This window comes from Cynoglossus semilaevis, chromosome 12 (assembly GCF_000523025.1).
Source record: "Cynoglossus semilaevis isolate Cse_v1.0 chromosome 12, Cse_v1.0, whole genome shotgun sequence".
Taxonomy (NCBI): domain Eukaryota; kingdom Metazoa; phylum Chordata; class Actinopteri; order Pleuronectiformes; family Cynoglossidae; genus Cynoglossus; species Cynoglossus semilaevis.
In genome coordinates, this window is record NC_024318.1 from 7676600 (window position 1) to 7698795 (window position 22196).

Genomic DNA, 22196 nt, shown 5'->3' on the forward strand with positions numbered 1-22196 from the left:
AGTGTGAAAATACCGAACATGTACATTTTCAGTGGTACAGGAGTAGCAGATACTGGTACACAAGCTTAGAGTGCCCTCTAGCGGCTGTCAGTGTGAAAATAGCAAACGTGAAATTATACTTTAACATATAAGTCGCAAATCCAACCAACGGATAAAAAAAAGTGCGACTTATAGTCTAGAATATATGGTCATTATATTTTTTTTTTTTCAAAAAGCTTTTACACCGCTCTATCAGTACAATATTGTACTTACAGGTACTGGTACCAAAGTATGTAAAAGAAGAAAGTATTCAGGGTATGAACAGATTTAAGATAAGTGATCAAGAATAAAGGTAATTAATTTCTCCTGAAACATTTGTGAATCGGTTCACTGCTTCAGAATTCATCCTCTAAGGCAGCACTGTTCACGGCTGAATGCGAGTTCATGTCAGGGAGAGAAAATCTGGCACGATATGAAAGCGAGATAATAAAAGTGCGATGCTTTGACCTTTTCCTTTTACGTTAGTCAGGCAGGTGACCGTCCTGCTGACATACAAACCACATGACCTGAAATCCAGGTTCAAGCACAGAATCACAGAGGATGTATTTAGTGGTTTGGAGACTGCAGTGGACGTTACATTTGAGGACACTCTGATTCTGCGACTAGAAAAACTTTATAGAAAGCTAAAGAGTTTAACAGTATCCCCTAAGTTTTGTGTGGAAACAACAGAATCTGAGTTAAAATGTAGTTTCGTTTCCACATGTGCTGCAGGTTCTCCAGTTGTTGAAGCACTTTAGGAAATAAACCCAGTCATAAAAACTAAGGAATTTGCTCATCGTGGAGGTCGATGCTGATGTTCTATCTGTGTGTGTCAGTGAGAGGCTGAAGTTTTTTGGGGTTTTTTTTTTTGCTAAAGGTTAACGATCCACAGAGATGTGCTGATACTTGATGGTTTAAGACCAGATGCCAAATGATCATCTCATCCCTTGCACCTTGGCTTAATGGAGCTGAGTCAGAGTCAGAAAAGACTGGGTAAAGACTGCATTTAGATGTCGTTTTTTTTTCTCTTCATGTCACAGATATGAATGCTAAACCCTAAACTCTACAGCTTTGACACCAGAGTCCGGACCACATATAGAGTTTTAAAATGCCTAATTGAAGGATTAGTAAATTGGAATCAAGTATTACTCAGTAATCTGGCACCTTGTACTCCACGCTCCTGTTTTACTCATTTGCCCCTGAGACTCCACACGGGCTTCGTGTTGATTTATTGAAGTGTTAGAAACTCGCATGTTTATGCCTTGCACCCTGGATGACACTATCAGCTGCTAATCCGTATTTCCGCCGATGTCTGCACTTTGCAGTCCAGAAAAGTCAAGTACAGAGACACTGATTTCTCCCTCTGTGGCCACATCTGGATATTTCACCAGTGACTCAACAGATTTTCATCCACATTCATCATTGATTACCTTGTAAGAGAAAGTTAACTGCGAGTGGTTGCCCGGTTCATGTTGACTGGCCAACGACTGGACTCTGTGGCTAATTAGTCGTCACAGCTGCGAAGCAGCAGGGAGACCGTTTCTCACCTTTGTGCTTATGCTGTTTCCACATGTGATGTATGTGAGCTGGACTCACTGGACTCCTCACACAGCTGAATGCATAGAATTAATACAGTACTTTTCACAAACTGATGTTCGACTCACTTTCTTTATGCATAATCCCTTAATTATCCTAAAATCCGACGCCTTTGAATCATCTATGCTCACTTTCAGGGACTCTTCCTGTAAAAGAATAGCAAACCTAAAGTACACACGGCAGCTGGCGAACTAACAACCAACATCTCTGTGCAAATTTAAAGACCTCCAAGTATCACTCTGTTAGAACAGCAGTTTTTGACATATGCACAAATACCCTTCCCCCCTTCCCTTGACTTTGAGTATCACTGAGTTTATGAAAACAAAAAGCAGAGCTCCTCCGAGGTCTTCAGGGGATTATTAAAGTGCATGTGTCTCAGGATTTATATTTTGGTTTTCTTTGGATGATTTTTTTAACTCAGGCGTAGAACCAGTAAGCTGCTTATCTGTCATGGCTCTTTACTGTTTTTGAGTTGAAATGACACTGAAAAAACAAAAAAAAAAAAAAAAAAAACACGTCTAGCTTGTTCTGAACTTCGTCTTCCCAAATGGTGACTCGCTGCTCTGTTCTGCGCTGTTGTCCGTCCAGTGACCCAGTTCTCAGTAGAGCTAGAGACAAGATGTTCCTTCTGACAAATTAAATGATAAAAAATGTAGAAAATATCAAACTCTGGACCAGACTGTGTGGTGAAGATGGGCGGGTGTGGCTATTGTTGAGATCACTTCTAAGCATAAACACGTCATTCTTCTCTGGTGAGATCAATGCAGGGAGCGGTCTCGAAACTACCTCACACTGACGACAGACGCCTGTTTACTAACCGACCGACGCATAGTTTTCTGAATCTTTGTAGCCGTGAATCCAGTTGTTCTGCTACCAGAAACTGCAAACTACTATTAATACTACTACTACAAACTATTTTGTGTGTGTGTCGATAGAGATAATCTTAGGGCAGGAGCCGAGTGACGTTTGAAACTTTATTCAGTTTAATAATTACAGCTTTGACAGGAGATCAATTTAGAGAGAATTAAATAAACAAAATGGTTTAAATCGTAAAAACATTACATCAAAGAAAACAACCAGTGAGTGACTTTTATTACAAATACTGAGGTAAACGTCAACATGTCAACCTAATATGAACGACCACAGACTCCTGAAGGAAAGAACCAGCCTCCTTCTAATACCAGTTAACACAGAGAATGATCTTTGTTTTATGATCAGCATGTGGTTCCCTCAGTGACTCCATAAACTGTGAAGACAGTGACTTCAATCCAATTTCTGACGGCATTAACAAACTGAATGGCGTTGAGATTCGCCAGAGGTGAAAGAGTTTATTAGCTGTGAAAATTAACTATTAATTTTTTTTTACTGCCTCTTCAGTTTGAGATGAATCTGATTTGAGTGCTACTGTAATTATATCAGCCACATAAAACCGATCACAAAAAAATAATGTTCTGTAAAAGCTACAGAGAACCGATTACATGATAATCAACATGGACTTAAAAATCAGACTTTATCAATCTTTGTTTATTTACAGACAGAAACAGAAGAGTTCAAAGTGACATTTGTTATAACAGATGAGAGAACAGTCGTTTTACAGCTAAGACAATAAGACCGGGCGTTTCACACGGACAGTAGAAGCGTGTCTGTGTGTTTGGCAGCCAAACAGGTTGCACCCAGTTGAAGTCATTGCTTGTGGACTGATCTGTGAAGTAAGATTTATATGGAGTGACAAAGTGAACGAGTTATGGTATACTGTATGTTCCTCCCGGTCATACATTATATGCATCAGCTGCAAGTGTTTTCCAGGAAATATGTTGTGTAATTTCCTGCTAACAGCTACATTATGGTAATGATTCTCACACTGAAGTGGAAGGTCATTTAAACCACAATTGTCCTTGGATATCCGAAAAAAAAAAAAAATTGCTGTGACCACATAATAATGAAACGTTTAACCATTTGTGTCAGATTTAAAATGTAATATCAAAGTGGCAGTGGACTAAAATCCTCATACCATTTGGAAATTTAACCCACACACCCAATTTACACCGTGATGTAGCTCAGGACATTTTGATTTAGTAACGCTTCAGAATCTGTTCATACAATAGGCACAGATCCTGATGCAGCGCATTCATTATTAACGTTGTACGTGACATCATTGTGCATTGATTGGTTGTAAGGAGGCACGATAGATCGATAAGTAAAAACCACAGGGAAAATATTGATCAATCATGTGCAAACTAAGGCTTGGGGGCTGGATGTGGCCCATACAGCTTTTTAACCCGGCCCACCAAACCTTTCCAAATTATATAATTTCTTTATATTGTCATTATACTTCTGCCTTTTTCCTGCAATACCCATGTTTCCCCAATAGAGGGCGCAGAACACAATAAATGTATTTTAGCATTTTAGCCTTTATGTATGACTTTTGTCATATGTTATTGATCTGAGTTCACACGAACACATCTATCTGCTCCTGACCCGGCCCCCCTGTGAAAATTTAGACCCGATTGTGGTCCATGAGTCAAAAAGTTTGCCCACGCCTGTTTTAGACAGATGTGTGTACAAACCTCTGAATCTAGCACAGTGGTCACGGTGGTTCAGCATCACAGAGGAAAAGCTTTGTCCTAATGGTCCATGTGTTTCTTCTTTTAATAACCAAATTGTTGTCAATTCTTAAATAACTCCTTCACAGTAACTGTATTATCGTATACCGATGACTGTATGCTGCTAGGTGTCCAGTGCTACACATAGCCACGCAGGTGTCTGAGTATGTCATGTCCCACTGTTTTAGGGTTCAAACAGTGTCAACTTCCCATCCAGGCTCCCAGTCAGCAGCTGGGAAAGATAAGAAACAAACATGGTATTACAGTCGGATATTTGAAGTATCATAACACACTCTCTTCTTTTTAAGACGCCCTTCTCTGAGGGGGGGAGGGGGGGGAGTAATGGAAGAAAAACACATCAGGAGAGTCAAGATTCACGGTGTGAGTCAAATTCTTGATTTTCCATACCGACCATTTATCAGAGACAACAAGAAGCTGCCTGTCGAAAACCCAGTTATATAACTCTATTTGATCCAATGTGGTGCTCCAAGTTCCTGCCAGTGCTTGTCATGGTGAAGCAACAGATTAATAAAGCCCACGCATCGATAAACCCAGTTAATCACACACATGTGCAAAACACGCTCACAAACAGAGAGAAGGAGAAAACAAACATGAATACCTATTCACTCCAGTTAGTCCTGAGGATTATTGAGTAGACGACAGAATGACGCATTAGCTTAGCTCTCTACTTGGAATATATATATACATCAACACAAAGTTAATATTAACATTTGAGAAGTGACTTAATGATCAAGTGAATAATGTTTTTATAGATGTAGACAATCTGTCCTCCCTGGTTAAATGAAGGTTAAATGACTAAATAAAAGTCCTTAATATGAACCAGATAAAAGCTCAAAATAAACCATTGTCGTCAACACCCTAATTTGATAACTATGTTTCCACTCATTCAGAAAGAACTTCCAACGGGAGGTCAAATGAGGCGCTGCAATTTTGTTACAGCCCTGAATAGAATCAACTATTAGGCTCCATCACACAATGTTTGATTGACATAGACCTGTCCTGTAGGTCTGAAGTGTATCTTATTGCTAAGGCAAGACCTTAAAAATAAACAATGAAACAAGTTTCTACAATTTAGTTTTAGTTGTTTAGTGGAACAAATAATGTTACACCTTCAAGGCATCTTAGTTAATCATAAAGATACAGGCTCTTTTACAGGATTTTCCAAGCAATATAAAAACACATTGGTTCTATTTTGAGTTCAACATTTTTTCCTATGTAGTAAAAGTACTTTTTGCAGGAAAAAATCCCATCTTTTACCAGCAAACTAATGCCTTTGCTGGGAAAAAAAACAGATCTGGTCCTAGCATGACTCAAACATTACAATAACTAAACTGGGCTGGACTTGATCATGCACTGATTGGTGCTTCTTGCCGCCTCGCTCTTATAGAAACAAAGAGGATTTTTACAGCAGTAGTAAAAAGAAGCAACAGCAGACAAGTAAATGTGTTTCTCCAGTTTACCCGCTCTATAGAAACTCCAAAGAAACAAATATTTTGACAGGTCGTTTCATGAGCTCTTCCCTCTTAAAGAAGTCTCCTTTCACCATGACCTCTTGTTCAATGACCTTAATGAACAATGGCAGAGCTGTCTGGGTTCTAGCCCTAGGCTGCTGAAAGAGCTGTTTAGAACTTAAAGGGTCAGAGAGCAGTTCCATTGGCAACCAACGCTTTCCTCACCCCAAACCATCGAAAATCATTAGACTGTGTAATCAGCTGGAACTTTTAAGTCCTTCTTGACGCAGCAGAGTGGAATCGACAAAAATCATTGTTTGTCTTAAACTGTATGATGGTGATAACGTGGAAGGAATTTCCAAGTTGTTTATTGCAGCATATACTTTGAATCAAACACATTCCATCTCTGCAGCCATCCATCTCTGTTCACTCAGGCTGAAGCTGAAGTTAAGCCCTATGTTTTGGGTGACCCTCAGGGTCAAAGGTCAGAATCTGCTGGGATTCTGGATCAGTGTCGAAGTACAGCAGAGGTCATGCTGGGCCATCAATTTTCTACCTCTAAGAACGTTCTCTCTTTTCTTGAAAACGAATGTAAAACATTGCGTTTAATATCAGTGTTAATGCAAAGACAAAAAGGCCAAGAACCATTTTCTATTGGCCAATGCCCTTCCTTATCTCATGTTCATGCTATGAAAACATGCAATCATTTTATTTATTACGGTCGACGTCACAAATCACATCTCATTTAGCACCTCTTTTTTATGAGCACTGAGAATTGTAAGTTTTGCTGAGAAACAGCTTGCTGTGTCACGACTGTTACATAACGGCAGTTATTAATGGCGTCTCAGTAGCAGGAGAACAGCCATAAATCGCGGGTTCAAAGCAGAATGATGATTAAGAACGCCGCGTGGATTCGATTTTCCAGACGGTTGACAGCGAGCGTCTGTCTGCGAACGAGTTGAAAATGTAAGCTTTGCAAATGCCAACATACCAGGATGTTCTGTGCTGTGCATGTCAGACAGGTGGTGAGGATGATTACTGATGAAGGAATAAGGGCAGCGAGTCGAACAGTCAGATAAATGTTAGACCTAACGGCCATTTCTCTGATAAATGCATTTTAGATGGTAATTGTTTGTTGACAGTTCAAAATGCAATTAAAGGCAAAATCTGTAGGTTGACACTGGAACTTTTTTTCATGAGGAAAGTTGACATTTTTATCTCATTTGCTCAACATATAAGAAAATCTCTGAGGGTTTAAAAACTCAGAGAAAAAAAAATTAATCTCTCATCTCTTGACAAAAGTAACACAAAGGTTAGACACATTTTCCAGCAGTTCATCTTTCTGGGTGTGGAGGCAGTCCTCAGCTCTAAGCCCAGCTCTAAGCCCCTGGATACATCATCTCTGACAGTCTGAGTGGAGGCAGTCCTCAGCTCTAAGCCCCTGGATACATCATCTCAGTACATGTAATGCAGAGAAATGCAGACACACAATTGCTCCATGTGGAATGTTTCTGAGAGAAAAGATCAGGTTCTTCGCAGGAATATTTCGTTTAATTATGCTATGAACCCAGTGGCCTGTGGATTGTAGCTAAGCAACAGTTTGAAGAGTGATGTCGTCAGGAGACGGGCATGGTCTAGGTTTGAGACTCTGTGATGTTCACTGGTGTGACAAAGATGGACTAGACAAAAAATGTCAATAGTGATGGAATAATTTATATATAAAAAAAGGTTAGATTGAACTGATGAAATGATGAGATTGTTTGGATATGTACTGGGAGCAGGAGGAGGAGAGGAGTTTTGGCCAGAACATAATGATTTGTTGAAAACAGGAGACTGATGATTTCCTGTTCACTATAAATGTGAAAATATTTGTGAAAAGGTTTTTTGTAACTCTGCAACTACAGACACACTTGTTTCCTCACTTCCTGGTCATTGTATTAGCAGCTGTGTCCAACGCAGGCCAGTTGAAATTGGCGTTGAGGTTCACAAACTCAGAAAGGTTAGATCTGCGTCCCATGAACTAAAAGATTATCAGGCATGAGTCAGTGGAGTCGGACGTTGTAAACGGCAGAGTAACGGCACACCTGCTGCTGGATGGAGAGTGGTGCTTTCCACAAATGTTCCTACCATTACCGCTACTATCGTAGTGAGGCAACAGATTAATCAGGAACACATCAATAGGCCCAGTTAATCGTGCACGTGTGCAAACATGTGGTAGGTGAGCGCTCTGTGAAAACCATAGCAGCGGTTGAAAGCACCATGTTTCGGTCTGTCAGTGGAGTTGATGAAAGTGACGCATTTCTTCACCATCAATCATGGGCAAATGAAAAGGAAGGACTTTTAATGATGGGGTTTTTAAGGAGGCTTATGATATACAGCTGCTCAAATGGTTGATGTGAATAATTATTATCAGAACAAGTGTTGACAGCCTTTTTTTCACTTTTTTAAAGGCAGCCATAATTTGTAAGACACATGAAAAAACATCTGAGGCTGCGTCAGCCCCATGTGTGTCTCACTTTAATGTGACATTCTGGACCTGACGGCAGAGTCCGCCTCTGTGTTTGCTGTCTGGACACTAAAGAAAAGAGTATTTTCTTCCTGAGCCATAACTTTGCATCTTGATTTCTCATGGCAGCATCCAAAAGAAGTTAATCGTCTTCTTTAGTTTGTGATTTCAAATAAAGGTTTGTTGCATGTAAAAAAGGGGAACATAACATGTAATGTGTTCGAGAGGAAAGAACGGTAGCTCCCTCTATCTTCTTCTGCAGTAATCAGCAAGAGATTTGAAGTCCTGGTCCATAGGTTGAACCAACTAGTCCTTTGTTTTTGTCCTATGCAGTAACAGAACCCAGTAACCTAAGATGATCCAAAAACGCTCTCTGCCAGCACCGATTGACTTTATTAATTTCCCAGCCATGGACAGAGAGGCAGAGGGGGATTCAAAACTGAAAATTATTATGTTAAAAAATGACTTTTATATCATAGGCTCCTTTAGACCTCAGACAATACATTCAGCTTTGAAACCCATTAATTACCAATTGGATCTCACCTCTTCCTTTGTATCATATCAGACTTGAACTTCTACTGATATATGATGCTTCACTCCTGGTCAAATTTACAATCAAGACATTAAAGGTCAAAGTCAGATCATAGGCGGAAGAGTTGACACAGACTCTACTGAGGAATGCCAATGGAAATTCACACATTTTTAAAAGACCACAAGCCCCAAAAATGACTTGAGGGCCGTTTTATCATTGAAAAAAAAGAAGAAGAGTCCAGGAATAAACCTGTGGGAATTATCCCTGGAGTTTAGGCTTCCTGCTCGATGTCCTTTTGAGTATTTGATTGGAAAACATGAGGAAAAAATGAATGGAAAATATGCAGAGTATTATCTGTCTGCACTGCGCATCAGACGATTCTCACTGCAGTAAATATGGAGAACATCTGGATTTTCTTTCTTTTGTTTAAAAAGGAAGATAAGAACAGGTTGAGGACACTTTCAATCAATATTTTCCTTCATGTCTGGGTGGGAACGGAGCACATGATGAGGATAGACATCGACAAAACTCTCACTGTTGTCACAAAGATTCAAGTATTCAGTAACTCTATGACCAGTAAGTAATTTCCAAAGGTCACGACAAAGTTCTACTTCATGATTTAAACATCTTTGTCTTGGCTACAAACAAAAGAAAAATAGAAAAAAAATAGAAAAGCTTCCATCCCTGTCTGATAATCCATAAACCACAGCAGGATGATTTACAAACGGCCCAGCAGGCAGCGCCAGATGCTTCATTTATCAATAGATGTTCCTTAACACTAACGTAACACTATATATTTATATAGTATATGCACCATATCTATCATCGATTTTTAAAGATATGTGTAAAATAATAAAACAGAATGTTTATTCCCACCTTTCCTGGATCATTTTACAGATTGTAGAGTTCAAAATTCAGGACATAGATGTGTGGTTAGAATATCTATGGATTCTGAAGGTCACAGAAGGTCAACCTTTAACATTTTACAGTGTTGTCTGACCTCATTGTTCCCGAGTGATTGTTCATCAAATACCTTTAGTAGAAAGTATGTCTTTAGTATGTCATCAGTTTACTGCAGTTTTACAATTTTATTTTTTTTGGCCTGACAAAGCATTTTTTTAGACTAGTTTGCTCTAAATTGACTCGCAGTTCTCACAAAAAGGAGATTGTAATACCAGAGGTGAGACAATCTCTCCCTGACCTCTGGTACCTGCAGACCCTCTGGTGCCTTTCAGTTTCTTTCCACATATTTGTGAATTTTATGACTTCAATCTAAACAAATCTTAGCAGGTATCTGCAGTATGACACACCCAAACAATAAAAAAATGAATATATCTGAGGAAGGGCAGATATTTGAACATTAGTGATAAAAGTAACCAGATTTCTATGTGAAATTCCATGACATCAGCGTCTTTTCACAGTGATTATACACATTAATAAGTTTGATTCTATTTAAGAAATCTCTTTTCAAGCAGCAGAGAAAGATAAGAATACATTTCTGTTTAGTCTGTGGTGCCAACATTCAAACACAGCCAGGTTTATGTTATTACCAGGGTTTTAATCGTATAACACTGAATGTGGAGATATGATAGCAGAGGGAGAGACTGCCTGTTACTCATAAGGTGTGTCCTAATACTGCAGATCACTTTAATTAGACTGAGCTGAGGTTGAATGCACTGCTTTCAATAATAAGGCTTCAGTTAAAAGGACTACAGATGACAAAGTCATGACACATCGTCCAGCATCAGTGCTGGAACAGTGAGCTTTAACAATCACTGACTGGAAACATGTTGGAGGAAAGTGGAAATACTTTAAGAAAGAAATAATATACGTTTTCCATAAATAATAAGAAATATTCATAAAAAAGAAACTTCACAAACTATTAAACATTTTGTGCTAAATCAAGACAATACAAATTAAGACAATAAAGCGTGATCTGTGCTGTTTTTCCAATGTGAACACAGTGTTGATCAGGTTGCAGTCCAGCCAGGGGCCAACTGGGTCACTTTTTATGTTGCCCCTCAACTCAAACCGCGCGTTATTTATGGCCCACCATGATGATCAAACACAACTAATAAATCACACCAGTCTAAAGTTTTAATTCCTGCCCCGGGAGTTTTACAGCAGCCATAACTACAGCAGTTGTTAATATCTGCTGTTACCAGTGATACTGTACTGTGTTCACTGTCGTGAGATAGAAGAGATTCTATATATTTTTAATTTTGTCACTCGATTTTATTGAATGTTTAAAGTTTTAAGTCCTTATTTTATTTGGTAATTGAACAGATATATTGTTACTCTGTTGTTAGCTCTTCAAAAAACAGTTGACACCCCTGCTTTAGATACCTATTACGGTTTACTTTGATGTGCCAATGTGTTTTCCATTATTCACGTTATAGCAGTTGTTGATAGGACTATTACTGAGCCTTCAGCATCCACACATTCACAGATAATGCTTAAAGTCTGCACTGTGAACTTGAACACTTTAACACCTGAAATGTGACAGGGAATTAAAAGTAACCAAAAATTGACAAATACTATAAATATTAAAAAAAGTTCTTACCTGTGGTGAGGCAGGGTTAAAGGTCACACTGAGCACCGTGTCTGTGCGTTTCTGAAGTTTATGGAGGCAGCTGCTGCTACGGATGTCGTAGACGTACACCTGAAATCAATCAGGAGGAAACATTGAGGTTGAATTACACAGTAAATGTATACGTTAGGTGGATTAAAAAAGATAAATGTTTTTCTGGAAAGATATTGGACAAAAAACAAAAGAGAAACATCTTGAGTTGTTTTGCAGGAAACATTCATTATAATTAACCAGACAGGTTTGCATTTGATATAAATATAAAATTGTGACTGATGAAAAATAACAATTTCCATCAGTAATAAAATGTGCATCGTTTACTGCTTATTATATATATATATATATATATATATATATATTAATATTGTAATAGTACTACGCCTTTTTGATTTCACACTTTCTTGAACATAATGTACAACTCAGAAATCTGTGGAAAATATAAACACCACTTGAAAGTGCTGTGAATGTTTGTGACGAGAGGAAAAGTCATACGACTCGTGCAGCTGTTTTGTTTTATGTTTGTTTGCAAAGTAAGCTCCGTCAAATTGTCCATGGGTAAACTGTCTTCTATCTGGGGCACATGACGTCAGCGGACAGCAAACGGGACCATTAAGTACTTGGAAGAAAAAAGTTCCTTTCAGGAACATTGAAAATGTCACAAAGATTTGAGGATGTGTCATTGTTTTACCAGCAGCTGAGGCTAAAGTCTGCCGTAACGGAGGCTGAGGTTTGACAGTAAAGCAACTTTCCATCTGTTTGCAAGACAACAGAAAACATTAGTCATATCAACTTTAGTAAATGAGATAAAATTATTCCATAGACACTGACCCGTATAAAAGAAGTTGAAATCATATTTCAAAACTGCGTAACATGAACTGAAATGTCTTTTTAAGTATCCGGATTTTTCTTTTTTTTTTTTTCCATAGTTGCCTTTTGATATATGAAGACAAGTATAAATGTGCCTGGCTTATGGAAATCTCATGGCAGCAACAAAAAAAATATGATGAAGTTCACAGTTGAACAACCTCTGCATTTCCACAAAATGTTGGTAATACTGGATCGCAACGCTGATGCTCTCGAATGTCACTGCCGTGCTGAGCCCCAGTTATTAATGACAACCAGTGGCAAGAATTTATACCACCACTATAACAAGCATACACACACACACACACACACACACACATACTGACACCAAGAGTAACAAGAGATCAGAGTAGGAAAAGGAAGTTCTCATCTCAGAAGTAATTATAATGCACGATCTGGAAAAGCAGTTAAACCATTCTGGTCAACAGGAATGTGGCTGCGCAGGGGAGGGGAGGTGGGGGGGGGGGGGGGGGGGGGGGGGATTTACCTTAGATGAACAGAACCTTGAATTAGATATTTGAAGGGTTCATTTGTATGTGTTGATCATATTAAATCATTACAAAAGCACATAAAAAAGTTGTTATGCCTCAGGTTCACACTTTTTTTCTCCACACACAAAAATACTTGCCATTAGGGGAAATACTCTACTCTACACTCTACATTGACTGCTAGATTGTTTATTGTGTACTGGTCTTGTTTGGAATAGTTTTGTTTAATATATTCATGCTGTCTTAAACATTCAACAAACCAGGGCACTCACACAGCCGTCTTCAGAGCCTGAGGCCATATACCGTCCACATGGCGAGATCGCTGAGGAACACGGATGGCAGCGGTTGATGTGGTTCTGGTAACGACGGACACATCTGAAAAGATGATGCACAAATGAATTATGGGTAGAAAGACTTTACAGAATTTACAGTTGCACTATGGGAACATTTAGCACAAGTTTGTAACAAACACAAACTTTACTGGAACTTTAATTTCATCACATCCCAGAGTGTCAGTACACAAGAACCCATTACATTCACACACGAGGCCCTGCAGCTCCGCAGGAACAATCCAGGAGCAGAATGTGACTGTGCAAACTTATATTTCAACTTCACTCTGGAAGAGTCGAGGAGAGGGTAGTCGATGACAGATTCCTCCCTCGTGCACCTTCCGTGTTGTTTCATTTGGTTTGCAGCAGCTTGAAATGTCGTTATGACGGTATTTAAAGTGAGCTGAGCTTCTGCTCTGTATAAACTGGCATGTGGGCAGGGCTTTGGCCTGATCTGGTTTGAACATGTTTTTGACAGGCACATGCTAACATCATTACACTGGACCAAAAGTAGGTCAAATTCACTGGTAGACATTAGGAAATGTGATATTCCCAGTATTGGTGAGTTCATGAAACATAGACGGTGTGGACACTGGGGAACACGTTCCTTCATTCGGTCTCACCACTTTATAGGTGAGGAACTCCTTTGAAAGTGAGGCCTTTTTTTCAGCAGTGTTCTCTTTCTTCTTTCCTGAAAGGTGTTTGCCTGATTTTTCCACTAAACTGCTGACTCCTCAAATTGCCTTTACAACCCTCAGAAGAGTGGCCGCAAATGAAAACCTCAATAAATCCAGTACGTTCCAATGAAAATGGCTCTAAAGAAAAAGCAAAAACGGCTGAGTGGAGATACAGCTGCACTTGCAATTTTTATACTTCTACTGTCAAATACTGCAGCTGCATTGATTGTGGACCAGATGATGGTCTTACCTGGGCTCACTATAAGATAAACTTAGATGGGGCCCCTTATGCCCGGATCTCTCTTTTTCCATAATTAAATGTGGGTTCGGGGGCCCCCGCCCACCTTAGGCTTGGCACAGCCAACCCATTTGAGCTCTCCTCCCCCATTGGTGGTCCTGACAGTGACATGCAATTAAAACCAAGGCCTTAAGTGAAGAGACTGACAGATGTCAGTTTGGTCATTAAAACCCATTTTAGAATACCAACAGTGAAGTCAAGTCAAAAACCATGACTGCTGAAGACAAGTGACACAACACACAACAACAATAGACAAGTGCAGTCATTTGTCGGACACCAGTCACTCAGGTGCAGCAGGATGGATGAGACTCCTCTGTATCTAAATCCCAACGAGTGCACGTTGACTCTGAGGTCAACAGCAGAGCTGACACAAGCTTTCTCTGTTGCACTGATAAGAAGCAGTCCAACAGGTTGAAGTAAACACTCTTCACTTTTCTAGGTCAGGATCTAGATCTCCCGTCTGACAAACTAAACTATAACACACACTCGTGTCATTAAATCCGCACTCCAACCAGGGTTAGTAATAAGGTCGTACCACTTTAAGACCAGCTTTAGTCCTGAAGAGGTCAGTGTGAGTACAGAGAAGGCCCAGACACACACACACAGAAGGAGAGTGATGACTGTCTGGCATTTGCCTAATGACTAACACAGCCTGCACTGACAGAGGGGTCGGAACTTTACTGAATCCACCTGGGTCTTCTGTGTTTGTCATCAAAGTAATCAGTGGATTAATCATAGCTCTGGATTCCCAGCCAATGTGTTCTACCTCGTTTAATTGTGTCAGTGCAAATCAGGTGAAAGGTTTGGTTGTTTTTTCTTTTTCTGTTTGCTATAAAAAGCTTAATCAATGGCTGCACGGTGTTAAACGGTTCACTTGTTTGATTTGACCATAGACATGAACAAAAGGGATCTGTGTCCAGGGTGAAGCCCACCCTGACCTCGACAGCTGCTGGGTTATTCTCTACCCCCTGCTGTGATAAGGATTAATCTATTTAGTAAATTATTGTAGCATGAATTTATAGGCCAATGGATGTCCCAGAAAATTTCAGGGAAAGAGAGAAGATGTGTTAGCTGTTCTTTCATCCTACCAAGTCATATTTGCACAAATCATTTAGATGATGAATGGATCAAGAAATGAATGAGGTTTAAAAACAATAAACTGTAATTAATCCTGTGGTTTAAATACATTTCTGGAACCCCCCCTATGTATTTCTTTACAAACCATATAATTTGCACACTGTGGTTAATGAGTATGTTTTTACTCCAAAATCTTACTGAGTTTGTTTGGTTATTTTTTCTCCAAACATCTTCCTTGTCAAGTCCTGACAAAGAGCACTCACACAAACAACTTACGTAAGCTTTTATTCATGCCACAATGTGTTCCAAGAATTTTTACAGGTTATTTGGTTGTTATTGTGTATGCAAGAAGTGCCAAATTAAGTAGAGAGTAAAATTCAGAAGACTGACAAAATTAAATATTGACACTAGAGCACAAAGCACACACGCTGATGCCAATCCTCAGAACATAGGCCTTACCTTTAACTCTGCACGGATATTAATCAGACAGGAAAAGGGGTTTAGACGCAATCTGGAATGAGGAGGTTAGCATGGAAGCAATCGCAGACATGAAAAGATGAAATACACAACAACGTGTTGTTCTGGGCCAAAAAGAACATTTTAAAATCCCAGAGAGCCCGGTTGAATTATCCTCCTTATATGGATGTCATCAGCTAAAGGCCAAAACAAAAGAAATTCTTTGCTATGTACCTTGGAAACGGAACAAATGCAGATTTACTCATTAACTTAGGAATGTTTGTCTGTGAAAAAGCAACTGAGGTAATTCAAATTTGACTTCATGTCATAGAAGAAACTTTGTTTTCGGACCCTGAAAACACCTGAGCCAGAATTTGGAGAAAGAAACAATCTTCTGTACCCTTTTGTGTATTTTTTAGGATAAATATTATCCACATTAAGCAGAAGTTTCTGCCCTTCATGATTTTAACTTATGAATTATTAAATATTAAAATAATTTGACAGCCCTAGTTTATTTACATGTATTATGAAATGTAAACATGGTCATACTTCTACACTAGTTGGATACTGGAATTTTGTTGTGGTATTACCTATCTGGTTTCTGTTTTCATCGTTTTCCTGGTTACAATTACCAAGCAATTACTTTCGAACAGATTTAGAATATGGAAAGTGTTTGAATTTAGGCTTTATCTCCCATTTACATTGTGTATTCAAATGCAGTTTAATTAGGTATATATATACTAGGTTTCAGTACTTAATTGTCTTTGAACAGTCCTGTGATGATAACCAGGGTTGTGTTTCACTCCTAAGCAGTATCTTTCTGAGGGTTTTGTTAAACGGTCACGGCCTGTTCCTGTTTTCACCTGATTTTCTCATCTGTTGTGAAATGATCAAAAATCCAACAGACAGATTTAGGTCCTACCTCAGTGTCCGCAGGTCCCAAAGCTTTACACCATCAGTGACTGCACTGGTGAGAAAGAGGTTGTACGAATCCGGCGCTTGTGTGCTGAACATGGAGCCCTGTAAACACATACAAATCTGTAAATCAGTTTGTTATTTGTTTTGGTTTGAGTATCTTTAGGATGGCTACCACATCTTAGAAAACAAGATGTCTAAGTTGTCCTGGGGTGTTGAGTGAAGCTGAGTTGGCTACAACTCTAAGGCTGTTGAAGTTGAAGAAACTAAAAAACAAACTCTAGTGGAACTTCCTATACGTTTAGGAGTAAAATCAGGAGCTGACAGGAGAAGATAACGGCGGCGCTGTCACACTGAAGGCACCGAGGAACTTGATGATTAAATTAGTGTGTGTGGGTTCATGTGCGTGGGTGTGTGTGTGTGTGTTTAGGGGAGCACAAGCGAGCTGTGGTTGAGGTGTTCTTTGTTTAGATTTCCATTAAGAGTGTGAGAACGGTAGACTGAGAGGGCATTTCCAGTTCCATTTTCCGAGAACTTCTCTGCTCTGATGAGTTCCAGGTGAAGTTTGAAGACAAGGCAATGGAAAATTGAAGTGGGAAAAGCTGCTTCAGAGGCTGCAGCTCCCTGACGTTTGGACATTTCAGGACGAGAAGCGCGGTGGAGAGAAGACTGATGTTATGTGTGCATTTTCCAGGCAGGGCCAATCCCTCTGATCCGTAGGCATTAACCCTACGCTTCCTCGGGCCTCTGGGCACCCAGGCAGAGGAACCCGCGGTGACGCAACGGCCAAGCTGAAATAACAGTGCAGCCTTTTCGCACTGTTTGAATCACAATGTCTGACGTGACGAAGATCAGATAACTGATGTTGGAAAATAGTCAGCTGTTCATCCTAGTTGACCAGGTTAATGCACTTAATCCTGTCTACTAGCCGGAGTTTGTCCAGTTAATCCAGGCTGTATATTATGTCACAGGCTTTAAGTACTCACATAGGAAAAACACAGGAATGATTGAAGTCAAAACCACACGGTCAAAGAGTTTGGTTTTAAGTGCCGAGGGAAGGACTTTTGACAAAAGGTGAGCAGACTAATTCCATACAGAAGAAGAGATTGATGTAGTTATTCCCAAACAGAAATAGAAACAGCCTCACCTTGTTCTGTTCGATGCAGTGGGCAGCTCTGCTGTGGGCGTTATGTATTCGTGAGACGAACGTACTTTTGTTCATGTCAAATACCTGAAGAGATCGATCTGAAGTGCACAGCAGGACGATGTCTGACAGGGAAATTAAGACAAACTGCTCTCTGAAAGCTGCAAGATGAGCAATGTTGGATGAATAAGTAGCTCAAATAACAGTTTCTGTCTGGAGCAAATATGATTTTATCACTTTCTAAGTCATATTTGAAGCAATGCTTTTGTCAATCTAAATTGCATAAATATTGAACATTTTAGCGCAAAGTGTAAAGTAAGTCCCCAAAAAGACAGAGGGTGAAGAATACCTGTGATCATTTGGGGAAAAACACAAGGCCACAAAAGTATCTGCTCCATACACATAGTGTACTGTACTGTACACACTGTGAGTGCAAATAATTAACAACAGGTTCTCAGCCCTTTAAAAAAACCTAGTAGCCGTATATGCTGAATATGACATACATTGTAAACCCTAACAAGGGGCTCCAACACAGACATTCCTAAAAAATGAAAGACATGGAAATATTTTACAGGTTAAATCCAGCAGCGAGAGCCTGCAGGCCCCATGACAAGAGTACACGAAGCACAGACAGGTTCCTCTGGTCGCCCTGGAATTCGTCCAACCAACATTAACATAGTCAAACTAATGAATTCAGTTCAGCTTTAAATGCAGTCTAGACTGCAACAGTTCTTGTTACATTAACAATAGAAGCAAAAAAAAAAAAAGGATACGAGAGAGGAAATCATTAACTGCAGACAGGGCTGTGATGTCGGTCATTGATGCTGCTGTAAAGCTGCCAGCCATTTCCACTCTACTCCTCTGCTGATATCTTATGGACAAAAGAGGAGAGGGAAGAGCATTATGTACAGAAAGCAGTGTCGACAACGACCAACCAGATCTTACCTCTTGATTAATTACCTCTTGATGTCATCCATTGTGTCGTCCACATGATAAAGGTACAGGTATAAGGATGGCCCAGAAGCAAAAAGCAGGAATTTGTCGAGATAGTAAAACTGAGCTCCTCTGATGGGTTTAGGGAATAAACTGTTGCCCTAAAGAAAACAGAGAGATACATATAAAAAACATTAATCTTAGGTTATAAACTAGAGAGACTTTTTTTTATTTGAGAATGTTGATTAATGTCAATTTATTATGATTAATTATAGTCATGATTAATCATTACACCTAAGCATAAACATTTTTGGAAAATAGTTACATACAAATATATCTGTACATATGTTAATATATTTTAATAACAGCATTGATTGTTTTAAAAAAAAAAAGGTCTGCAGTGAATGACGAATGCAGCATTCCGTGGAGTTTTTTCCACAGTTCTAATATTGTAAAACCCACAAATTCTCTCTTTTGGCTCATCGCAATGCTAAGAAATGTTTTTTTTAAACTATGTGGAAAAAGTAGGAAGGAAAATCTGTGATGCAAACGAAGAGAGTTCACTGAGGAGAAGAAGAAACCCTACATGGTGGTTATTTCTAACCTCAGAGGAAAAGCTGGAGTCAGACAAGGTAAATAAGAAAAACCAATGACCTGGCCTGTCACGTTTGACTAGGTCATGGCTTCAAAGCCAAACTCAAACTATTTGACTGCAAATTTATTATAAAAAAATGCCATTAATATGTTCCATTAATTTGTCAGGAATATTATTTGGTTCCATTTTTTTCTCTCAGGAGTTTGGGATGAGCCAGAAATGTTGTGAATTGTGAACTCTTGTCCTTTGGTAAAGTTTTTGAACTGCAAATGGCTAAAAGCGGCAGACTGAGCCAAATTAATGACAAGGTCACTGCCAGATTCAAACTGGGATCATGACGAGACAACTCATATTCTAAAGAACAAAGCTTCGTTTCTTACTGTGACATGGAAAAGTGGGTATATAATTCCGACTTTCCTATAAAACGATAACCCATGTCTGCATATGATCAGAATTTTGGATCCTTTAAGTCCTCGGACAATATGAACGTTTTTCCCCCTCGGCCAAGAAACACATCATTTATTACCTCGATCAATTTGGCATTCCTTTTTTTCCTGTTTTAGGAAAATTAAATCTAAGAAAATCTCAAGTCTAACGTCCTTTTCAACGTTGAAAACAGGTTTACCCCTACAGACCCTCTACAACAGAGGTCCACCTTTACTGAGCTCATATCTTTCAACTGCATTAATCCTCCATATTATGACAGGCTGCAGGCTGTCCATTATTGCACACGGATAATCCGGACGTGTTTATACTTCGGAAGCTCCTTACAAGTGGACACAGTAGTGACTGTAATTTTATTGACAATAAAAATGAAATTGTTGTCTTCTTTACAAACTGCAATAATGAGGGTGGGGAACAATTCCAGCAGCCACATCTGCCTTTGAAAACAAACGGGAGGGAAAGCATGTGTCTGTAGTTATTTTGCTTCACTTCTGACACAATATGAGGGAGGACATTTTTGTAATGTGAGGTCACTCTGACTGCTCCACATTTCCCTGCTTTTTCATGGTCGGGACTTGGTTATTCAAAGTCAAGGTTAGGAATGTGATGTTGATGGCAACGGGCAACCAAAATAAACAAAAAACATTCAAAGAGAAATTTAAAAAATGAGAAGATTTGAATGAATGACTATGTTTACCATGATAATGGCAGGCTCTGACCTGCCTTGGGTCCAGATGCGTAGTGAGTGGTCTTCTGATGCACTCAACCACCACTGTCTGTTCAGGCTCCAGCTGACGCTGCTCACTGGCCTGTCGTGCCCTGTGTTCACACAGAGGTCAGAAGTGAAGCTGAAGCGCACACAGAGTGTGAATGCAACATTTACTTTTATGGTGCTGTTCAGAGAGAGGCAGTGTGATGGGAAGAGTCTGCCAGTGACCCACTGCTTTAAGGCCACTTTAACGACTCTCTTATCTCTGCCGCCCTCCAGTGGACAACCGAGATAAGACAAACTCATCGAAGTAAGACTTATTTTAAGTAATAGCAGCTTGCTGTGCTCTCATGATTTACCTGTAAAGACAGCAGGGTTGCCATTAAGTGAAGATTTGTACAATGACACAGAGTTGTCACCAAGACCACACAGGATTTGCTTTCCGTCACCTTGAGAACAAAAAAAAAAACAAAACAGTTAACCTCTATTCCTGTATGCTTACACCACATTTTACCAGCGTTTTTTTTCTATAGTTACAAGTGAAAGCTATGTTTAAGTTTTTTTTATTCATTAGAACTGTTGTGTTTGTGTTGTCTCACCTGAATACTGAAGGCAGTAAACTGGTTTGTTGGCAGCACTTAGATGAGTACGTGGAGTAGTCGGTGCTGCAATGTCGACTGGATAGTCTCGGAGAAGTGAACCTCTAAAACATAGGGAAAAAAGCAGAATTAGTATGAAAAATAGCTGCGTTTCAGTCTTTAAAAATACATTAGAGATGTGACCGTTTACATGTTTTTCTTGGCCTTTTTGCAGGACAGGGTCTTCGGGTTGTTTATTTTAGGTAAGAACATAGTTGTACTGAAAAGACAAACAGTAGGAAGTGTTGAAAGTAAAATGCATACAACAATATTTCATGCATTGTTTGAATAAGAAGTTGTTTGTTTGTTTTTTCAAGATTTAGATATAAAAATGATCACGATATAGGGCCACACATCTATCTGTCTGTCTGTCTGTCTGTCTGTCTGACTGTCTATCTATCTATCTATCTATCTATCTATCTATCTATCTATCTATCTATCTATCACATAAGAGTGCTCATACAAATTGATGAAGAAAACTAGTTACCTGTTACCACTAGTTCACTAGCTCATGAACTTTATTTTAATTTGATTTTTTATGAAGCCACAGTTTCCTTTGTAAACGTACCGCGGGGCAGCAGTGTATCCAGATGACTTCACTTTGGAGTGGAAAATCAGAGGCCGCTCTTTTGTTCCTGCATTGTGGAAATGATAAAATGATAAAAAAAAAGTCATACAAATCTTAATGACAGGAAAGAAAAATATACTGCAAAGACTTCCATTTATAAATCCACCATTGTCATGGCAGGATTACATAAACACTTGTAAATTAGATTCAATAATAAGGAAAAAACTCCTCATTACAGCGCTGTGGTTCAAGTTCACATGGGTCTGAGGGACCTGTCTGTGTAGTAATGACAAATGCAACAGTCAGTAACAACTCAGCATCCAACTTTCTCAAAGTGCCTCTGCAGTTTAACACTTAAATCAAATGCTCTTTCGTTATTGATTTGACCAGTTATTCAGTCATTAAAGGTCGTTTCTCTCATATGTCTCCACTCACGCAGTACTAACACAACAACAACATTGATGGAAAGTAGTTCCAATCATCAAACTCCAAAGGAAACATATGGAACTGATTACTTTTTCATTTTAACTCAATTTCAACTCTTCTTGTCTGGGAACGTTTTTATCTCTGATGAACAATGTCACCTGTTAATTTGATTAATTTATATAATCAATGTGTTTTTGTTTTACTATTATTTGGAGTGTGAAGCTTGAAAGCTAAAAGCAGCTTCTATTCCAGGATAAATTTTACAGTTTGTACACAATTAAACATTTTTGGCCGATAGAATCCCTTGGTGTTTCCTAACAG

The 22196-nt window shown here is 39.2% G+C and overlaps 1 protein-coding gene and 1 long non-coding RNA gene across 2 annotated transcripts in view; one reads left to right on the plus strand and one right to left on the minus strand.

Annotated features, from left to right (window-relative positions):
• LOC112487837 (uncharacterized) overlaps positions 1–22196 on the plus strand; it is a 50268-nt gene that overhangs the window by 24060 nt on the left and 4012 nt on the right. The window lies entirely within an intron of this gene.
• wdr27 (WD repeat domain 27) overlaps positions 1477–22196 on the minus strand; it is a 26145-nt gene continuing 5425 nt past the window's right edge. The window contains exons 13-24 of the mRNA XM_017037044.2: positions 21450–21516; positions 21033–21101; positions 20843–20946; positions 20603–20692; positions 20232–20353; positions 18523–18656; positions 18336–18433; positions 17566–17687; positions 16426–16523; positions 12939–13041; positions 11291–11389; positions 1477–4449 (exon numbers count right to left, since the gene is read on the minus strand). Coding sequence (XP_016892533.1) covers positions 4402–4449; positions 11291–11389; positions 12939–13041; positions 16426–16523; positions 17566–17687; positions 18336–18433; positions 18523–18656; positions 20232–20353; positions 20603–20692; positions 20843–20946; positions 21033–21101; positions 21450–21516 — 1154 coding nt within the window. The 3' untranslated portion in view covers positions 1477–4401. The remainder of the gene's footprint in view (positions 4450–11290; positions 11390–12938; positions 13042–16425; positions 16524–17565; positions 17688–18335; positions 18434–18522; positions 18657–20231; positions 20354–20602; positions 20693–20842; positions 20947–21032; positions 21102–21449; positions 21517–22196) is intronic.